Source organism: Hemiscyllium ocellatum, chromosome 9 (assembly GCF_020745735.1).
Source record: "Hemiscyllium ocellatum isolate sHemOce1 chromosome 9, sHemOce1.pat.X.cur, whole genome shotgun sequence".
NCBI classification, from domain to species: Eukaryota; Metazoa; Chordata; class Chondrichthyes; order Orectolobiformes; family Hemiscylliidae; genus Hemiscyllium; species Hemiscyllium ocellatum.
This window is the reverse complement of record NC_083409.1, coordinates 61,235,956-61,250,881: the sequence shown is the minus strand read 5'-3', so window position 1 is coordinate 61,250,881 and position 14,926 is coordinate 61,235,956. Positions and strand designations below refer to the sequence as shown.

General features: G+C 38.8%; 1 protein-coding gene across 2 annotated transcripts in view; it reads right to left on the bottom strand.

Annotated features, from left to right (window-relative positions):
* Positions 1-4,244: 4,244 nt before the first annotated feature.
* The window catches only part of srsf11 (serine and arginine rich splicing factor 11), a 40,742-nt gene continuing 30,060 nt past the window's right edge, over positions 4,245-14,926 (bottom strand). For both annotated transcript variants that reach the window (XM_060830406.1, XM_060830407.1), the window contains 6 exons: positions 13,919-14,000; positions 10,052-10,180; positions 9,848-9,931; positions 6,819-6,932; positions 5,303-5,456; positions 4,245-5,143 (listed from right to left, as the gene is read on the bottom strand). In XM_060830406.1, coding sequence (XP_060686389.1) covers positions 4,940-5,143; positions 5,303-5,456; positions 6,819-6,932; positions 9,848-9,931; positions 10,052-10,180; positions 13,919-14,000 — 767 coding nt within the window. In that variant the 3' untranslated portion in view covers positions 4,245-4,939. The remainder of the gene's footprint in view (positions 5,144-5,302; positions 5,457-6,818; positions 6,933-9,847; positions 9,932-10,051; positions 10,181-13,918; positions 14,001-14,926) is intronic.

Below are 14,926 nucleotides of genomic sequence, written 5' to 3'. Positions count from 1 at the left end.
CCCTGTCTGAATTGAATTAGCTTTGTCATGTGTACTCAAATGAATACAGTGAAAAGTTAGTAAGTCACCACTTACAGCATCATCTGAGGTACAAAGGTACAATCCTTCATTACAGAATAGAGAAATGAAGAAAAAAGTTATATTACAGCTATAACCACAGAGCCAAAAAAAAAGTTAAAAAGACAAATGTCACAGTTTGTTCAAGGGCCCTCAGCAGACTAACGCAGGGGGCCTCCACATGCCCTGACCACTGGCTACTGCCGCATACCGCACTGGGCCTCTGGTGTCCCTGTAGCAGGCCACTGACTGCCATCTTTGCTTTAAGGATGCAAGTCAGAGACCGGGAGAAGGGAGGAAAAGAGGTACAAAAAAAAAGAGCGGACAGAGCAGATGAGCTCAGGCTGCAGCATCCCACTTTGCCACTTACCTCTGTCAGTACCTGTTCATAGAAGGAAATAATCCTCCAATTCAGTTACAAATGCACTTTCAAAATCACAACAGTCTAATATTTAGCTCTCCATTTATATTTCTACAGTTGATTTGCTCAACTGACTGCCCCCTTCACATATGATGTCCAAGTATCCAAAAGAATTATTATTCTCTAAACTTGATCATTACCCAGTTCAGTACTTCCCTCCCTTAAGTCCTTATAGCTTGAATAGCTGTACTGGACAATTGATTTAAGCATCTGCTGACAGATCTGGCTAATGCAGTTAAAACACGATTGTGTTCTAATCTAATCTGCTGAAACTGCTCACTTTTTCAGCATTTTTGGCTGAGGGGTGCTTGAAGGAATTCCAAAGTCACTTGCAGTTGCACTGAAAGTAACAAACCTTCCACTAACTAATCTGTAACCACTGGAGTATCATTATGAAGCCACACTAGAACAAGCACAGGTATATGTAAGACTAAGGAAATGTGCAAGGGTGATTGTTATATGCAATATTCAATGATTACTTTATTTCTCCTGGAAAGAAAATGTAATGTTTTAATTGAATAACAGACTCCCTTAAAGATAAGTCATCACAGTCCTACCAGACCGTGGAGCTGCTCTCTCACAGATTACTGGTGGTGTTTTAACTTGAAAGTCACCAGACTAGAGGCAAAGGGTAAAGGTTGAGGCACGTCCTTCTTGCTAACGTCAACCATTACAGGACAGAGGACATCAAACCTAAAGATGTCATAACTATCTTTAGATCTAGCCTGGAAGATATCCGGTGTGAAGTTCATTATTGGTCACGTTCATAGTCATTGTCCAGGCTGTAGCACATGGCAGATGTCAATAATAACATACTGAAATGCTGGTATTGCACATATTTTCCTCACTCATGTGCAACACTGGGCAGAGATTGCCTTCTGCTGAGTGCTCATCTTTCCTCCCACCTCCTCCTTCCACTCCCCACCACCCAACAACCTACCTTCTTCCACAGGTTTGCCATACTGTGCATATCCTCTGTTCATTCCCTTAGCTAAGTGGATTATCCATTCAGCTTTGAGAGTTTAAGAGAAGGTATTTTGCTGGCATATAATGTCACTAGACTAGTAGTAGTGCTGGGTACAAGTTTAAATGGTGAAACTCAAAACTAATAAATGTAGAAAAGCTCACTAATTGTGATCTATCAATTGTCATCTGGTTCAATAACGGCCTTTAGGGAAGGAAATTTGCCATTCTTACCTGGTTTGGCCTACATGTGACTCCAGACACAGAGTAATATGATTAACTGAACTGCCCTCTGGGCAATAAATGCAGGCCTATGCAGTGTAATCCACGATGCAAGAACACACAAAGCTGTCATTCTCACTGATAACGGCTTCCAGAACAACTTGACCCAAAAATGTGCAACTGCAAATCCAATTTGTCTCTCAACATACAGCAAACAAGATCCAATTTTAGAATACTAAACAATACTTGACCATGTTAATCAAACAAAACCTCACTTGATTTGCACAGTAATTAGATATTAGAAAGGATGTTGAGCTTAGCTTTTTTGGTAACAGTTGATGCAAATTAGTTGAAATCTGGTATTAGTGGTATTGAGACAGAACTCACAAAGGGAACTGATTAAATGTCAATGGCATTTGAAAATATTGAGCTTTTTCTTTCACTTAAAAGTATGAAATTGCTTCCTCCCAGACACCCAAGGTGTTATGGTGGATGTGGATAATGTTTCAGTAGAGATAAGAGATTTAGAGATTATGATAAGATGACAGAAGAAAGAACTGGGAGTGGTTCTCAAATTTACAAGAAATTTGTCATATTTAGTATGGATTTCCAAACGTATGTCAAGTTGTTTTCAAACTTGAAAGAAATTTTCTTACAACTTTGAATATTCTCTACTGCTTCACCACATAAAAGACTTTACAGAAAATATTGTCAGTTTTCCTGTCAATTATCTAATGACTTGCAAAGGAAAGATTATGTAAGGACAGACTTAAGTACCCAAAAAGTTGTGAATCATTGGTGAACATTAATAACTAGAATTTTAAATTAGGATTGTACTTATTAGGCAATAGATAAAGACCACCAGTTTAAAAAAAAATCAAATTATGACGATGGCATGCTGAAAGCATATAATTAGCAGACAAACTGAGTTTGCGGTCTTACACACTTTTGGGACAAGTTATGCAGTTCGAAATAACTGAACAAAAAAAATCAGAAAACAAGTTTCTAAAAAAACTGCAAGATGGTTATCATTCTGACATGGTTTAAGAAATCTTTTAGCATTAATTTTCATATAAAGCTGTTTAATAAGAGTAATAAACTTCCTCCAATACTGTGGAGTCTTTAGACAACCTTTTGTGGGATACCTTGTTTACGTCTTCTGGGAAGTCCAAATACAACACATCTACTGGTTCCCTGCTCTACCTCACCATCCCAGAATCAGCCTATTTTCCAAAGCTAATACAAGTCCAATGTAATCAAAACTGCCAATGTCCTGCAGTCACTGCAAACTTGCCCTAGTTCTGCCATTTCCTGGTCCCCTATTTCCCCAGCCTCTTTTTAAAGGGCCATTAGCCCCCCTCTCTTTTTTTTTGAAACATCTTCCGGGTGTGTTCATTAAGCTTAATGGCTTCCACACAACTAGTCTACACAGGAAATATATTAAGGACAAACACTATTTTACCTTGAGTTGCACAATCAAAATCTGACTTAAAAAGAATCAAACAACATAGTATTTCAACAAATTTGATAGAGAATTAGGAATAAGTTTAAAATGGAGTATAATCTATTAACGCCTGGAATAAATATGCTTGAAGCTGGAAGTTGATGTTATGGACTCAAGATTAAAAATACTATCTTAGACTTTTTTTGTTAATCCCTTTATTGTACAGGATATGGTCAAACCACAATATTTAAGTTTAGGGTGGGCTCTGAAAGAAACTAGCTGTAATACAAAGAGTAGCAAGCCGGTGATTTGAAAGTGAAGCAGGTATCTACCATCCCAATCTAAGCATTAACACTTCTTGGCAAACTTACAACTTGAATCCTGACTCATGACTAAACTAGAGGTTCACAGTAAAGATTAGGGGCGGCATGATGGCTCAGCAGTTAGCACTGCTGCCTCACAGCACTAGGATCCCAGGTTCGATTCCAGCCTCAGATGACTGTATGTGGAGTTTCCACATTCTCCCCGTGTCTGCGTGGGTTTCCTCCAAGTGCTCCAGTTTCCTCCCACAGTCCAAAGATGTGCAGGTCAGGTGAATTGGCCAAGCTAAATTGCCCATAGTGTTGGCTGCATTAGTCAGAGGGAAATGAGTCTGGGTGGGTTATTCTTCGGAGGGTCTGTGTGGACTGGTCAGGCAGAAGGCCCTGTTTCCACACTGTAGGGAATCTAATGTACTGTCTGCTCACACCTGGAAGTGAACAGGTCTGAATTTGGCCAGTGATAATGCCTTCCAAATGGCACTGGACTGTACCATTACTATTAGTTGACACCTCCAGAAGATGCTGAAAATGAATAAATATCAACATTGGAAATGCTTCTGGAGAGGCGTTGGTCAGACTAGGATTTTGTTCCTGCATCTCTGAAATAAACAAAATGGGGAAAGAAACTTCATTAAAATTATATTACCTTTATTTATAGCCATTTTAAATATGAAAATTGCAATCCACTTTCACAGCAGATCCACAATTATTCTCCATCATGTATTACATCCGAATTAAAGTTTTTACAAAACATTGAACACCATCCTGAAGACCTGACTATAGAAGCTCCAATCAAAATAATGAGCAGAATCTGAACTAGGCTTTAAAATAGCTTTTATTATCAAAGCTCACATGTAAAACAGAAATTGTTTTCATAAACTGTACAAGACCATGGCACATACTGCAGCCAAAATTGCTAATCTGACAGACTTGTCAGTATCAAGATAAAGAAAACTATTTTCCTCAAGACCTTGCACATGAACTCCAGTTTGTGCAGATGCTCACTATTTTGAAAATAGTGCGCAATACACAAATGATAAATTGAAGAGCAGGAAATATCAAAGTATGTTATTTATTAGAGCTACATACAAAAGCAGACAAAGCCACTTAAACTAAGAATGCCAAATAAACAGTGAACTACATAAACTCAAAATCTACAGTCACAAGGCTCATAGGATATGTAACTATCTACATCAGTATTGGTTGAGTTTCTTTGAACAAATATTACACATTACTGAGGTTCCTACTCTTTTCAAAGGAGATCCCTGCATATATTTCAGAAAAAGCTTCTTACTGGCACACCAATCTGATGCTATTAGAAGTGCAGTTTCACTTCTTGAACCAAGTCATCTGCACACCTCTTCCACAAACTGTGTCGAACAAGGCAGGTGCCAAAGTCACCACTTTCTAACCATAGAAAATATTATAGAAGGGCGACACTTCAATTCTGACAGAAAGCACTGCTAAAAATAATCACTTCACATTAGGAATATAAATCAGCTTTCACTAAGTTTATTCACTCATGTCCATATCTTCTTCATGGTGATCATCGCCATTGACCTTTGACTCTTTAACAACATCAGTACTTTCCTTGTCACTTGGCTGTGCAACCTCTTTCAGTTTTGGAGACACTGCAGATTCAGAAACTCTCTGCTCTTCTTTTCTTTCTTTTTCACTGTCATACCCTTGCTCCTCTTCATCATAATCTCTTGTAACCTGCATAAAAGAAAGATTTTGAAAACCATTGTTCAATTCAATAAAAGCAATCCAAATAAAATCATGTAGCAGTAGTCAAAATCTCATACTACAGAAAAGGAATGATTCAAGACAATAGACGTATACAAATTGTAATATTCTCTACATTTTCAGATTTACCTTCACATCTCCTTTTTCACTCTCTGCTTTTTTTTCCCTCTCCTTCTCCCGCTCTTTGTCTTTGCTCTTCTTCTTTTTGCTAGATGATCTCTCCCTTTCCTCTACTTCTCTGCTTCTGTCTCTGTCTTTATCCTTCTTCTTTTCTTTTTTGTGCCTATAAGTTGATCAAAAAATTTCAAATAGCTTGAAGATTTATCTTTGATTTGAGAAGAACTGTTTAAAGAGATGGGGTTTGTTGGTGATGGTGGTCGGAAGGGCTGGGGGCAGAAGAGGAGAGGGAGGAGGAGAAATGCAAGAAGGAGGGACAAAGGGGTTCCTTCATCGAAGAAATAACCTTAACATTTTGCAAAAATGTTAGCCAGGGTCTCAGATGGAAGTGTGACAACAATCCTGAACCTTTAGCGATGCAAGTTTGAAATTTATCTACGTTACAATATAATTTAAAATTTGGATTTGAGCTAATAGCATGTGGGAAGAAGGGATTTAATAGTCAAGATTAAGTATTTCTACAGCCATGGTGATTTCTTTAAAAAGAGCACAAGTGTGTTTCTGGGTTGCAATGGGATTTTGTCATAATTGCAAACTTTATAATGCACTACATTACTTTGTTCCATTAAGTTGTCAATTTAGAAAGCACTAGTTTTTTTTAAATTAGGGGAGATATTGTAGGTTTGAAAAGACTTTTGGGTTCAGTTTTGCTTTGGAAAAGTCTTGACTGAAGCTGGATATGTATAACAGCTACACCTGATGCAAGATGGTGGTTTAGAATTGTTAGGAAATAGGTTCCCTCAGTGTAAAGCAGTGTAGTTTGATAGCTCCAGACTAGAAGTGTTTGAATACAACCCTGAGAGAATTATTTGAAACTGCAAAAATCTAAACTCTTTAAAAACTCCACGAAGAGCCCATCAGATTCTCAATACTGGGAACTAAAATCAGTTAAATAACAGCCAATAGATTTGAAAGAGGAGAACGGACTTCTCTCTGTTGAGTGTATTGTAAAGGTCTGCTTTGAAATTAATGGGTGTACATTTTACCATGTTTCAGAATCTTTAAAACTTAACAGATCTGCAGCATTACATGCTCACATTTCAATTATTAAAATCAAACAAAACTGTCAAACCAAATTTCAGTCTAGGATCAGACCTGTCCAGTCCATCAGTGACACTGTAGAGAGTCCTGTGAAAAAGTAGCTGCATTTTACTTAAAACCTGACCTGCAGTATGAATGGCTTGCTGTTAATTTTGACAACTCTGAGGGATGCAGTCACAACAATTTTCAAACATAATGGGACCACAATAAGAAAACAAATTGGAAAACAGTGAGCCAACTAAATAACAATGCTGCCACTTTGCCAAACTGTAATAGCAGATTGTCAGATCAGCATCAGATAAAACTGATAAAATGTGTTGCTGGAAAGTTGTCCACAATGTTAAGAAGTACAAACTCCTATCACGTTGAAAAATATTTACAAACCCTATTCAGATGTGATTCATCAACAGTTATTTGTCTCATTTACCTTCTAGGGGATGGTGATCGCGACACTTTACGTTTGGGTGATCGCGACTTCTTCGGGGACCTTGAAATCGTCCTACTTCTTCTACGCCTTCGTTCTCTTTCTCGGTCTCTGTCTCTGTCAAAGGGAACATGTTAATTACAGCAATCTATTACTTTTATCCTATACTCAAAGTTCTCACAGTGTTTGGCAAAAATAACCATTTGCATAGTCAATCTTTTCTCAATTACATTTAAAAACTGCCAAGGTTTACAATTATTTCTAAAAGCAAAACTTATTTCAAAAACTGCAAATCATTGTATCAAAAGAAGTTAAAATCTTGACAATTGGAAGAAATCTTAAAAAGTTAGAGGGAACAGAGACAGTTCTAACTACACAACTGGACAGGCTACCTTATAGATTACACACGTGACTCCACACCACAGCAAAGTTGCTAATTTTTAAATGCTCTGAAAATGCACACTAATGTATTTAGTAATAATAGTTAGAAAGTCTAAAAAAAATTGAATGGACCACCTTGCAGAATACCAAGTATCCCCTGCCCTCACCTCCATGATCATCATTTGCAGGAAGTAGCATATACACTGGTTGATGGATTTGATGTGCACCACCCAGTAGCTCAGCAACAGTACTACTGATCAAACTGGTGAAGTTCTAAAGGACTCTGCTCCAAAACTAGGCTTTCGCAGGTGGTGAGGGAACTAGAGAAAGACAGTTGACCTGATACTCAGCAATCTGCCTGCTGCAGATGTATCTGTCCATGACAGTAACCAGTAAAGAGTGACTACTGCACAGTCCTTGTGGAGTCCAACTCCCACCTTCACATTGAGAATACTCTCCACTGGGTTGTGTGGCACTACCACCATGCTAAACAGACTACAATCAAATCTAGCAAGTCAAGAGTGGGCATCCATGAGATGCTGTGGGACAGGAGCAGAAGAATCGTACACCAATCTGCAACCTCATGACCTGGCATATGCCCAACTGTACCATTACCAACAAGACAGGGTATAAACCTAATCCACTGAAGAGTGGAAGAGGGAATGTCAAGAGCACTACCAGACACACCTAAAAATGAGTAATATTGAAGGTACAAAACAGGATTCTTGCATGCCAAACAGCAAGTGATACACAGAGCTCAGCAACTTCACAACCAACAAATCAGATCGAAGCTCTGGATGTGGCAGGACTGCAGTCATCAATGGATAGTGAACATATGAACTGACAAGATTAGGAGGCACCATGATATTTCTATCCTCAATGACAGGGGACCCCAGCACATCAATGCACAAGACTGAAGCATTTGCAACAACCTTCACCCAGATGTGACAAGTGCATGATACATCTCTGTCATCCCCACAGGTCCCCAGCATCACAAGTGCAAATCTTCAATCATTAAATTCACTCCAAATGAGAACAAAGAGAGCTGAAGGCACTGCATATTGCAAAGGCTGCAGGTATTGATGACATTCTAGCAATAGTACTAAGACAAGTGCTCCAGAACCTGCCACATCCCTTGTGAAGTTGTTCCCAGTATAGCTACAACACTGGCTTCTACCTTACAAATGAAGAAAATGACATAGGTATGACCAGTACACAAGGAACAAAATAAATTCAGCCTGGCCGATTACCACCTCATCAGTCTGCACCTCCACATCAGTAAAGTGATAGAAGGTATCATTAGCTGTGTGATCAAGCAGCTCTTGCTTAACAATAAACCTTTACCTCTGGTGGTTGAGTCATACCCAACACAAAGGAAAACAGATATGGTTATTGTATGTCAGCCATCTGTTCCAGGACACCTTTGCCGAATTGCCTCAACTGTGTGCGCTCAATCCAACCAAATTTGGCTGCTTCAATAACTTGCCCTCCATCATGAGGTCAGAAGTGGAATATTTGTTGATAATTGCACAACGTTGAGCACCATTTGCAACTCCTCAGATATTGTAGCAGTCCATCTTCAAATGCAGCTAAACTTGGAAAATATCCAGGTTTGGGCTGAAAAGTGGCAAATAACATTTGTCTACACAAATGGCAAGCAATGACTATCTCCAGTGAGAGAATTTAACCATCATCTGTTGACATTCAATGGCGTCACCATGGCTGAATCCCCATCAGAAACTTAACTGGACTCGCCATATAAACACAGTGGCCACAGAAGGTCAGAGACAACCTCCTGACTGTCCAAAGACTGTCCACCATCTAGAAGCAGCACGCCAGGAATGTGATGAAATGGTCCTCAATTATCTAGTTGAGTACAGCTCCAACAACACTCAAGCTTTATATCATCCTGGTCAAAGCAACTTGCATGATGGCATCACATCCACACCCTCTGCCACCAATGCTCAGTTGCAGCAGTTGTACCACCTACAAGATGCACTGTGGAAACCCTAAGATTTCCTCAACAGCACCTTCCATTTCTGCCTGGAAGAATAAGGGCCAAACATACATGGGAACACTATCACCTGCAAGTCACCCTCCAAGCCACTCACCATTCTGAGCTGGAAAGATAACACTCTTTCTTCTAGTATTGCTGTGACAAAATCTTGGAACTCTCTCCCTCACAGCATTGTGGGTCTTCCTATAGAGACTGCAACAGTTCAACTACACTTTTCAAGAGCAACTAGGAATGGACAATAAATGTTGGCCACCCAGTGATACCCATGAATGAACGAAAGAAGTGTTATCGGAAAAGATGGCACTTCCTTCAACAGACAAAAATTGGAACTTAATTCTTGTTTCCACCTGGAAAACAGACTTTGACCCACCAAACACCACACTTCCATCTCAATGGAGAATGCCAATGAGCAACACAAGATAGTGGCCCTTATTTTCTGCCTGAAGTTCTAAAATATTCTTCACTGTACAGTATAGAATGTCGCAACCCTCTTGTCTCTTGCTTCCAATTAAAGAATGCTGCATGGACCAGAAACTTCCAACGTAGAGAAAGAAATACACCCCTTGTGACAACCTGCTTGCATCTTATATTTAAAACATAACTTTTTGGTTAAGTGCCCCACTTGAATGCATACCTGCTAGGACTTCGAGACCGCCTGGCTGTGCTGTAGCTTTTGGGAGGTGTTTTTGATCTCTTTTTCTCTTCCTTCTTTTTCTCTCTACAGGGAAAACAAAGTGATGTTTAAAAATGGCTGTACAAAAGTTCATTTAAAATCTACATTAAAAACATACATATAAATACCAATAGCAAATCAAAAAAAATTAAATCTGCAACAAACCTCGATTTGGATATACTTCTAGACCGCCTTCGCTCTCTTGAGCGTGATCTTCTTCTTCTTGGACTTCGCGATCGTCGTCTGCTCCTAGACTTTGAATGGGAACGCCTTCTAGATCTGCTCCTGGAACGCCTATTAAAAGCAGGTGCTGTGTAAAGTACTCAACAAAAATAAACCTATTATCTAACAATGCAAATTGTGCTTAAAGAACAGATCTAGACAAATAGCTGGAAACAAAAAAAAGTGCTCGAAACAAACTTAAGAACAGCTGTATTTAAGGTTTATTCATACAGTTCCAATGTAAATCTCAAACTGGCATTAAATGGAACGCTACAATGTGAAGGATCTAAGTATAGTCTCATTTTTGATAAAAACAATGACAGCACAAAGTACAAGCTAGGAAAAGAAATGGAATTCTGTTAAAAAACTAGAGAAGTCAAACTGAAAACACGTTTAGTTATCTGGGTGTCCTTATGCATGAATCAAATGTTAGTATGTAAATAGAGCAAGTAATTAGGCAAGTTAATAGAATACTATTAACCTTTACAGAGGATACTGAACAAGAGGTTTTGGTTCAGTAATACAGGTTATGGTAACTCAGTTAAGGAAGAATGCAGATGTGTTAGAAGCAATTCTGAGGAGGTCTATCAGATTAATAGCTGTAATAGGCAGGTTGTGGAAAGGTTGCACAGGCTAGATTTGTGTCTGGAGTTTAGAAACATAAGAAACAGTTTGACAAACAAACAGTTAAGATCCTGAAGGGTGGTGACAGGGTAGATGTGGACATGCCGCCTAGAACCGGGGTCCCTGTTTAAAAGTAAGTGACAACTCATTTAAAACTGATGTGAAACTTTTTCTGAGAAACACAGGAGTCACTTCCTGAAAATGCAGTGGAAGCAGAGTTTCAGTTTTTAAATAATCTTAAAGGCAGAAACAGAGTGTTCTTAGTAAGCAAGGTCGTGAAACGTGTTCAGGGTAGGAAGAAGTATAGTTTTAGGGTTACAGTCAGATTGACCATGATCTTATTAAATGCAAAGCAGACTTGAAAGGCTGAATAGTTTATTCTGGCTCATTGTCAGTTTGACAGCGTGTTCTATCATCTCAGGCCTGGGGTATCACTTCAGGTGTACCTAGTAGCAAACACCTTCAGCTTCTTCAATGACGTCTACTCCTTCATGAAGCCAAAGGCTGGGATGTTCACTGATGACTGCACAACGTTCAACACAATGTTGTGACTCCTCAGCAACTAAATGTACCATATATACTTGAGTAATAGTCAACATCATGTAAAAGTCGATCCCCTATTTTTGGCCAAAAAAAAATTACGGAATTATCCACATATCTCGTATAAAAGTTGATCCTAGTTCTTGACAGATAACAGATGCACATGAGTGAGTGAGCAGGCCATCTCACTCCGGGTCTTCCAGTCCGCCAGCCATCATGCTCTGCTCTGGTTTTCAGAATTACCATAATTCATTGTGTTTTTGTTCTTTATTTGTTTAGATCAATTGAGCTTCTGCTAATGATAAAATATGAATTTTAATAGGCATGAAATTCCACTCCTCAGAGTAGCATCCATGTAATAGTCAACCCCATAAGTTTAACCTTAAAAAGTAGACAGAAAGATTTGACTATTACTCAAGTCTATACAGCCCATGTCCAGTAGCAAGACCTGGACTACATCCACTTTGGTGCTGGTAAGGAGCAAAGTAATATTTGACCATCTGAAAACAAGAAAGAATCTATCTCCCCATGACATTCAATGTCATTATCATTGCTGAATCCTCTGGCAACATAATCTTTGGGATTACCATTAGGTAGAAACTGAACTGAAGCAACCATATAGAATAAGGCTGCTTTCCTTGGAGCAGAGAAGATTCGAGGTGGATATGGTAGGGTGTAAAGTTTAATGGATAGAGATGGAATGTGTAGGAGACAGGTCAAAAACCAGGATCACTAATTTAAGCGAAGTGATAAAAGGTCACATGGAAAGTTGAAGACAATCTTTTTTCACCCAAGGATGGTTGGAGTCTGAAACATAGGGCCTGAAAAGCATGGTTGACTCAGAAGCTCTCATGACCTTTAAACAGTATTTATTCACTTAATGCATCAAATGGTTTCCATCTGTGCTGTAAACATAAGGGTTTATACAGAATCTTGAGGGTATGCTAACAGTTTAGAGGCTAGGAATTCTGACATAACTCACCTCCCACCCCCACTGCTCCTTCAACAACAAATGATTTACCTACTTTACAACGACTGCAGCAGTTCAAGGCAGGAGCTAACAGTTAGAAATAGCCAGTAAATTGAGGCATAGTCAAGAATACCTATATCCACAATAAGAAATTCTATTTTTATACTGCACATGAAGAGCTTTTTTGTGTTCTTTCAAACTGTGTTACCAATCCCTTTAAGTCCGCATCTGCTGGTTACTGACCCTTCTTTTACAGGAACCAAGATGCTAGTGATTACAGAGATTAACAATAGCCTCACTAATATTCTATCTTCATTTTAAGGGATTTCATTCTTGAATCAAGATGACATCTCAATTCTCCACTGTCATTCTGACTTGGGAATGTTTATACACTCCTGGTAATTTAACCTAATGTTCCAGATCATGCTACAACACCAATTTCCTTATAGAGAGTCAGGACACAGCAATTCACTGTAATCCCCAATTCACAGAGACTCTTCCTCTTCAGTTTCTTTGGCAAGAGTTAGTTTTTCATGGGTTCCACCCAATCACTCAGGAAATTTGCGGATTTTCTTTATTCTTTCATGTAATGTGTGTGTCTCTGGTAAGGCCAAATATTTGCAGCCCACCACCAATTGCCCTGAGGGCAATTAAGAGTCAACCACATTGCTGTGCATCTGGAGTCAGGTGTAGGCCACACCAGGGGAGGATCAGCTTCCTTAAAAACGACCTGAGTGAACCATTTGGATCAGAACAACAAAAAGACATCACAGTCAGTATTTTAATTATACTTAATAGCCTCCTCTTATTTCTACATTTTATTAATTGAATTTAAATTCCACTAGCTGCCACAATGGGTTTTGAATAATGGTACCTAGGACACCAACCTTGACTTTTGGATCATGCATAGGAAGGAGTCAGTAGGAAATTTCAAAGTGCACTATTTATTTATGAAAAAAACTACATCGTAATATAGAATAACCAAGGCAATGCTGTAAAGGAAAACTTGCCAGTCAAGAAAATAACATTTTAGAGGATGTTTTCAGAGCTTGGGTGGGCAAGTGCGGCAAGTCACAAAATAGTATAGATGAAAGGATACACGAAGATGGAATTTGTAAAACTAATAAAAAGATTGGACAAACATACTTTTGTACTCAGGGATTTTTAAAAATAATTCTTTTGCCCCAATAAGACAAAACTTGGACTAAAAAAGCTACTTTGCTTAGTTCCAAATTACTGAAGGTCAAACATATTTCTAACTTTGCACATTAGCAAGGAATGGAATATTACTGCTGCATTTTCATAGGTCTGGAATCTATAACATTTAAGTAAATGGACAACAAATCAAATTAGAGCTGAAAATGTGTTGCTGGTTAAAGCACAGCAGGTCAGGCAGCATCCAAGGAACAGGAAATTCGACGTTTCGGGCCAGAGCCCTTCATCCTGATGAAGGGCTCTGGCCCGAAACGTCGAATTTCCTGTTCCTTGGATGCTGCCTGACCTGCTGTGCTTTAACCAGCAACACATTTTCAGCTCTGATCTCCAGCATCTGCAGACCTCACTTTTTACTCGAACAAATCAAATCACATTAGATTTGAATTGGCACAATATATTAAATCACTCACTCAAATCATTACCCTGCTTAATGAAAACAGCAACTCTCTTCTTATTCTCACCTATGCCTTGACCGGGAACGAGAACGCCGCCTACGTGAGCGAGACCTTGATCGAGAATGTTTCCTTTTGTCCTCCTTTTTATCTGAAATACAAAAGCCAAAATAATTGGTAGGCAAAAGGAACTAAATAGACATGCGTTAATTTCAAGTGTGTTGAAACAGTTGGGTCTACCCTTAAAAAAACTTTTTCAGACTGAGTTGCAGAAAAAAAATGAGGACTGAAGACATCAAAGCACCCTCATCAACTCAAAAAAACTAACATTTAAAGAGGTCCTTAGTTATCAAAACTCAAATGTACATTCTGTGGCCACCATTACTGCCTCAGAATGTTCAACCCCAAAATCTTATCCCAAGACATCAGCAGTCTCAACCTACACAGTTTACGACTTGCTGGCCAAGGCCAATATAGAAGTGACTTAGCAAAGCTGTTTTAAGTGTCAAGGTACTAAATATATGCCTCTTATGTGGAGGTGCCGGACAAGTTCAGAAGTCACAATATCAGGTTACAGTCCCACAGGTTTATTTGAAATCACAAGCTTTTGGAACACTACTCCATCAAGTGAACGAAGGAGCAGAACTCCAAAAGTTTGTGATTTCAAATAAACCTGTTGGACTATAATCTGATATTGTGAGACTTCTGACCATGCCTCAGAGAATTACAGTGTGCGATGGTATATGGGGAAGTGGTATTCCTCTGCAATCTCACTGTATAGAAAATCACGCTATGAAAAACTGCTATAGAAAAAAAAAATCGCCATAACCATTCAGCAGAAATTTCGTATCATCCAAACAGTATTAACAATTAGTCAATCATGCAATTAGCCAATTCGCATTGACGAAATACGTGCTATATCAGAATGCACTGTATTGGAAAATACATACTTCCCTGACTAAACCAGTAATGGGTCCTTTATGTTTATTACTAAACAGTAAAATGATGAGAACGTTTATTGACAAATATCACACAATTCACCCAAATCTTTGAATTTTACTCCTTTATCAAATATTG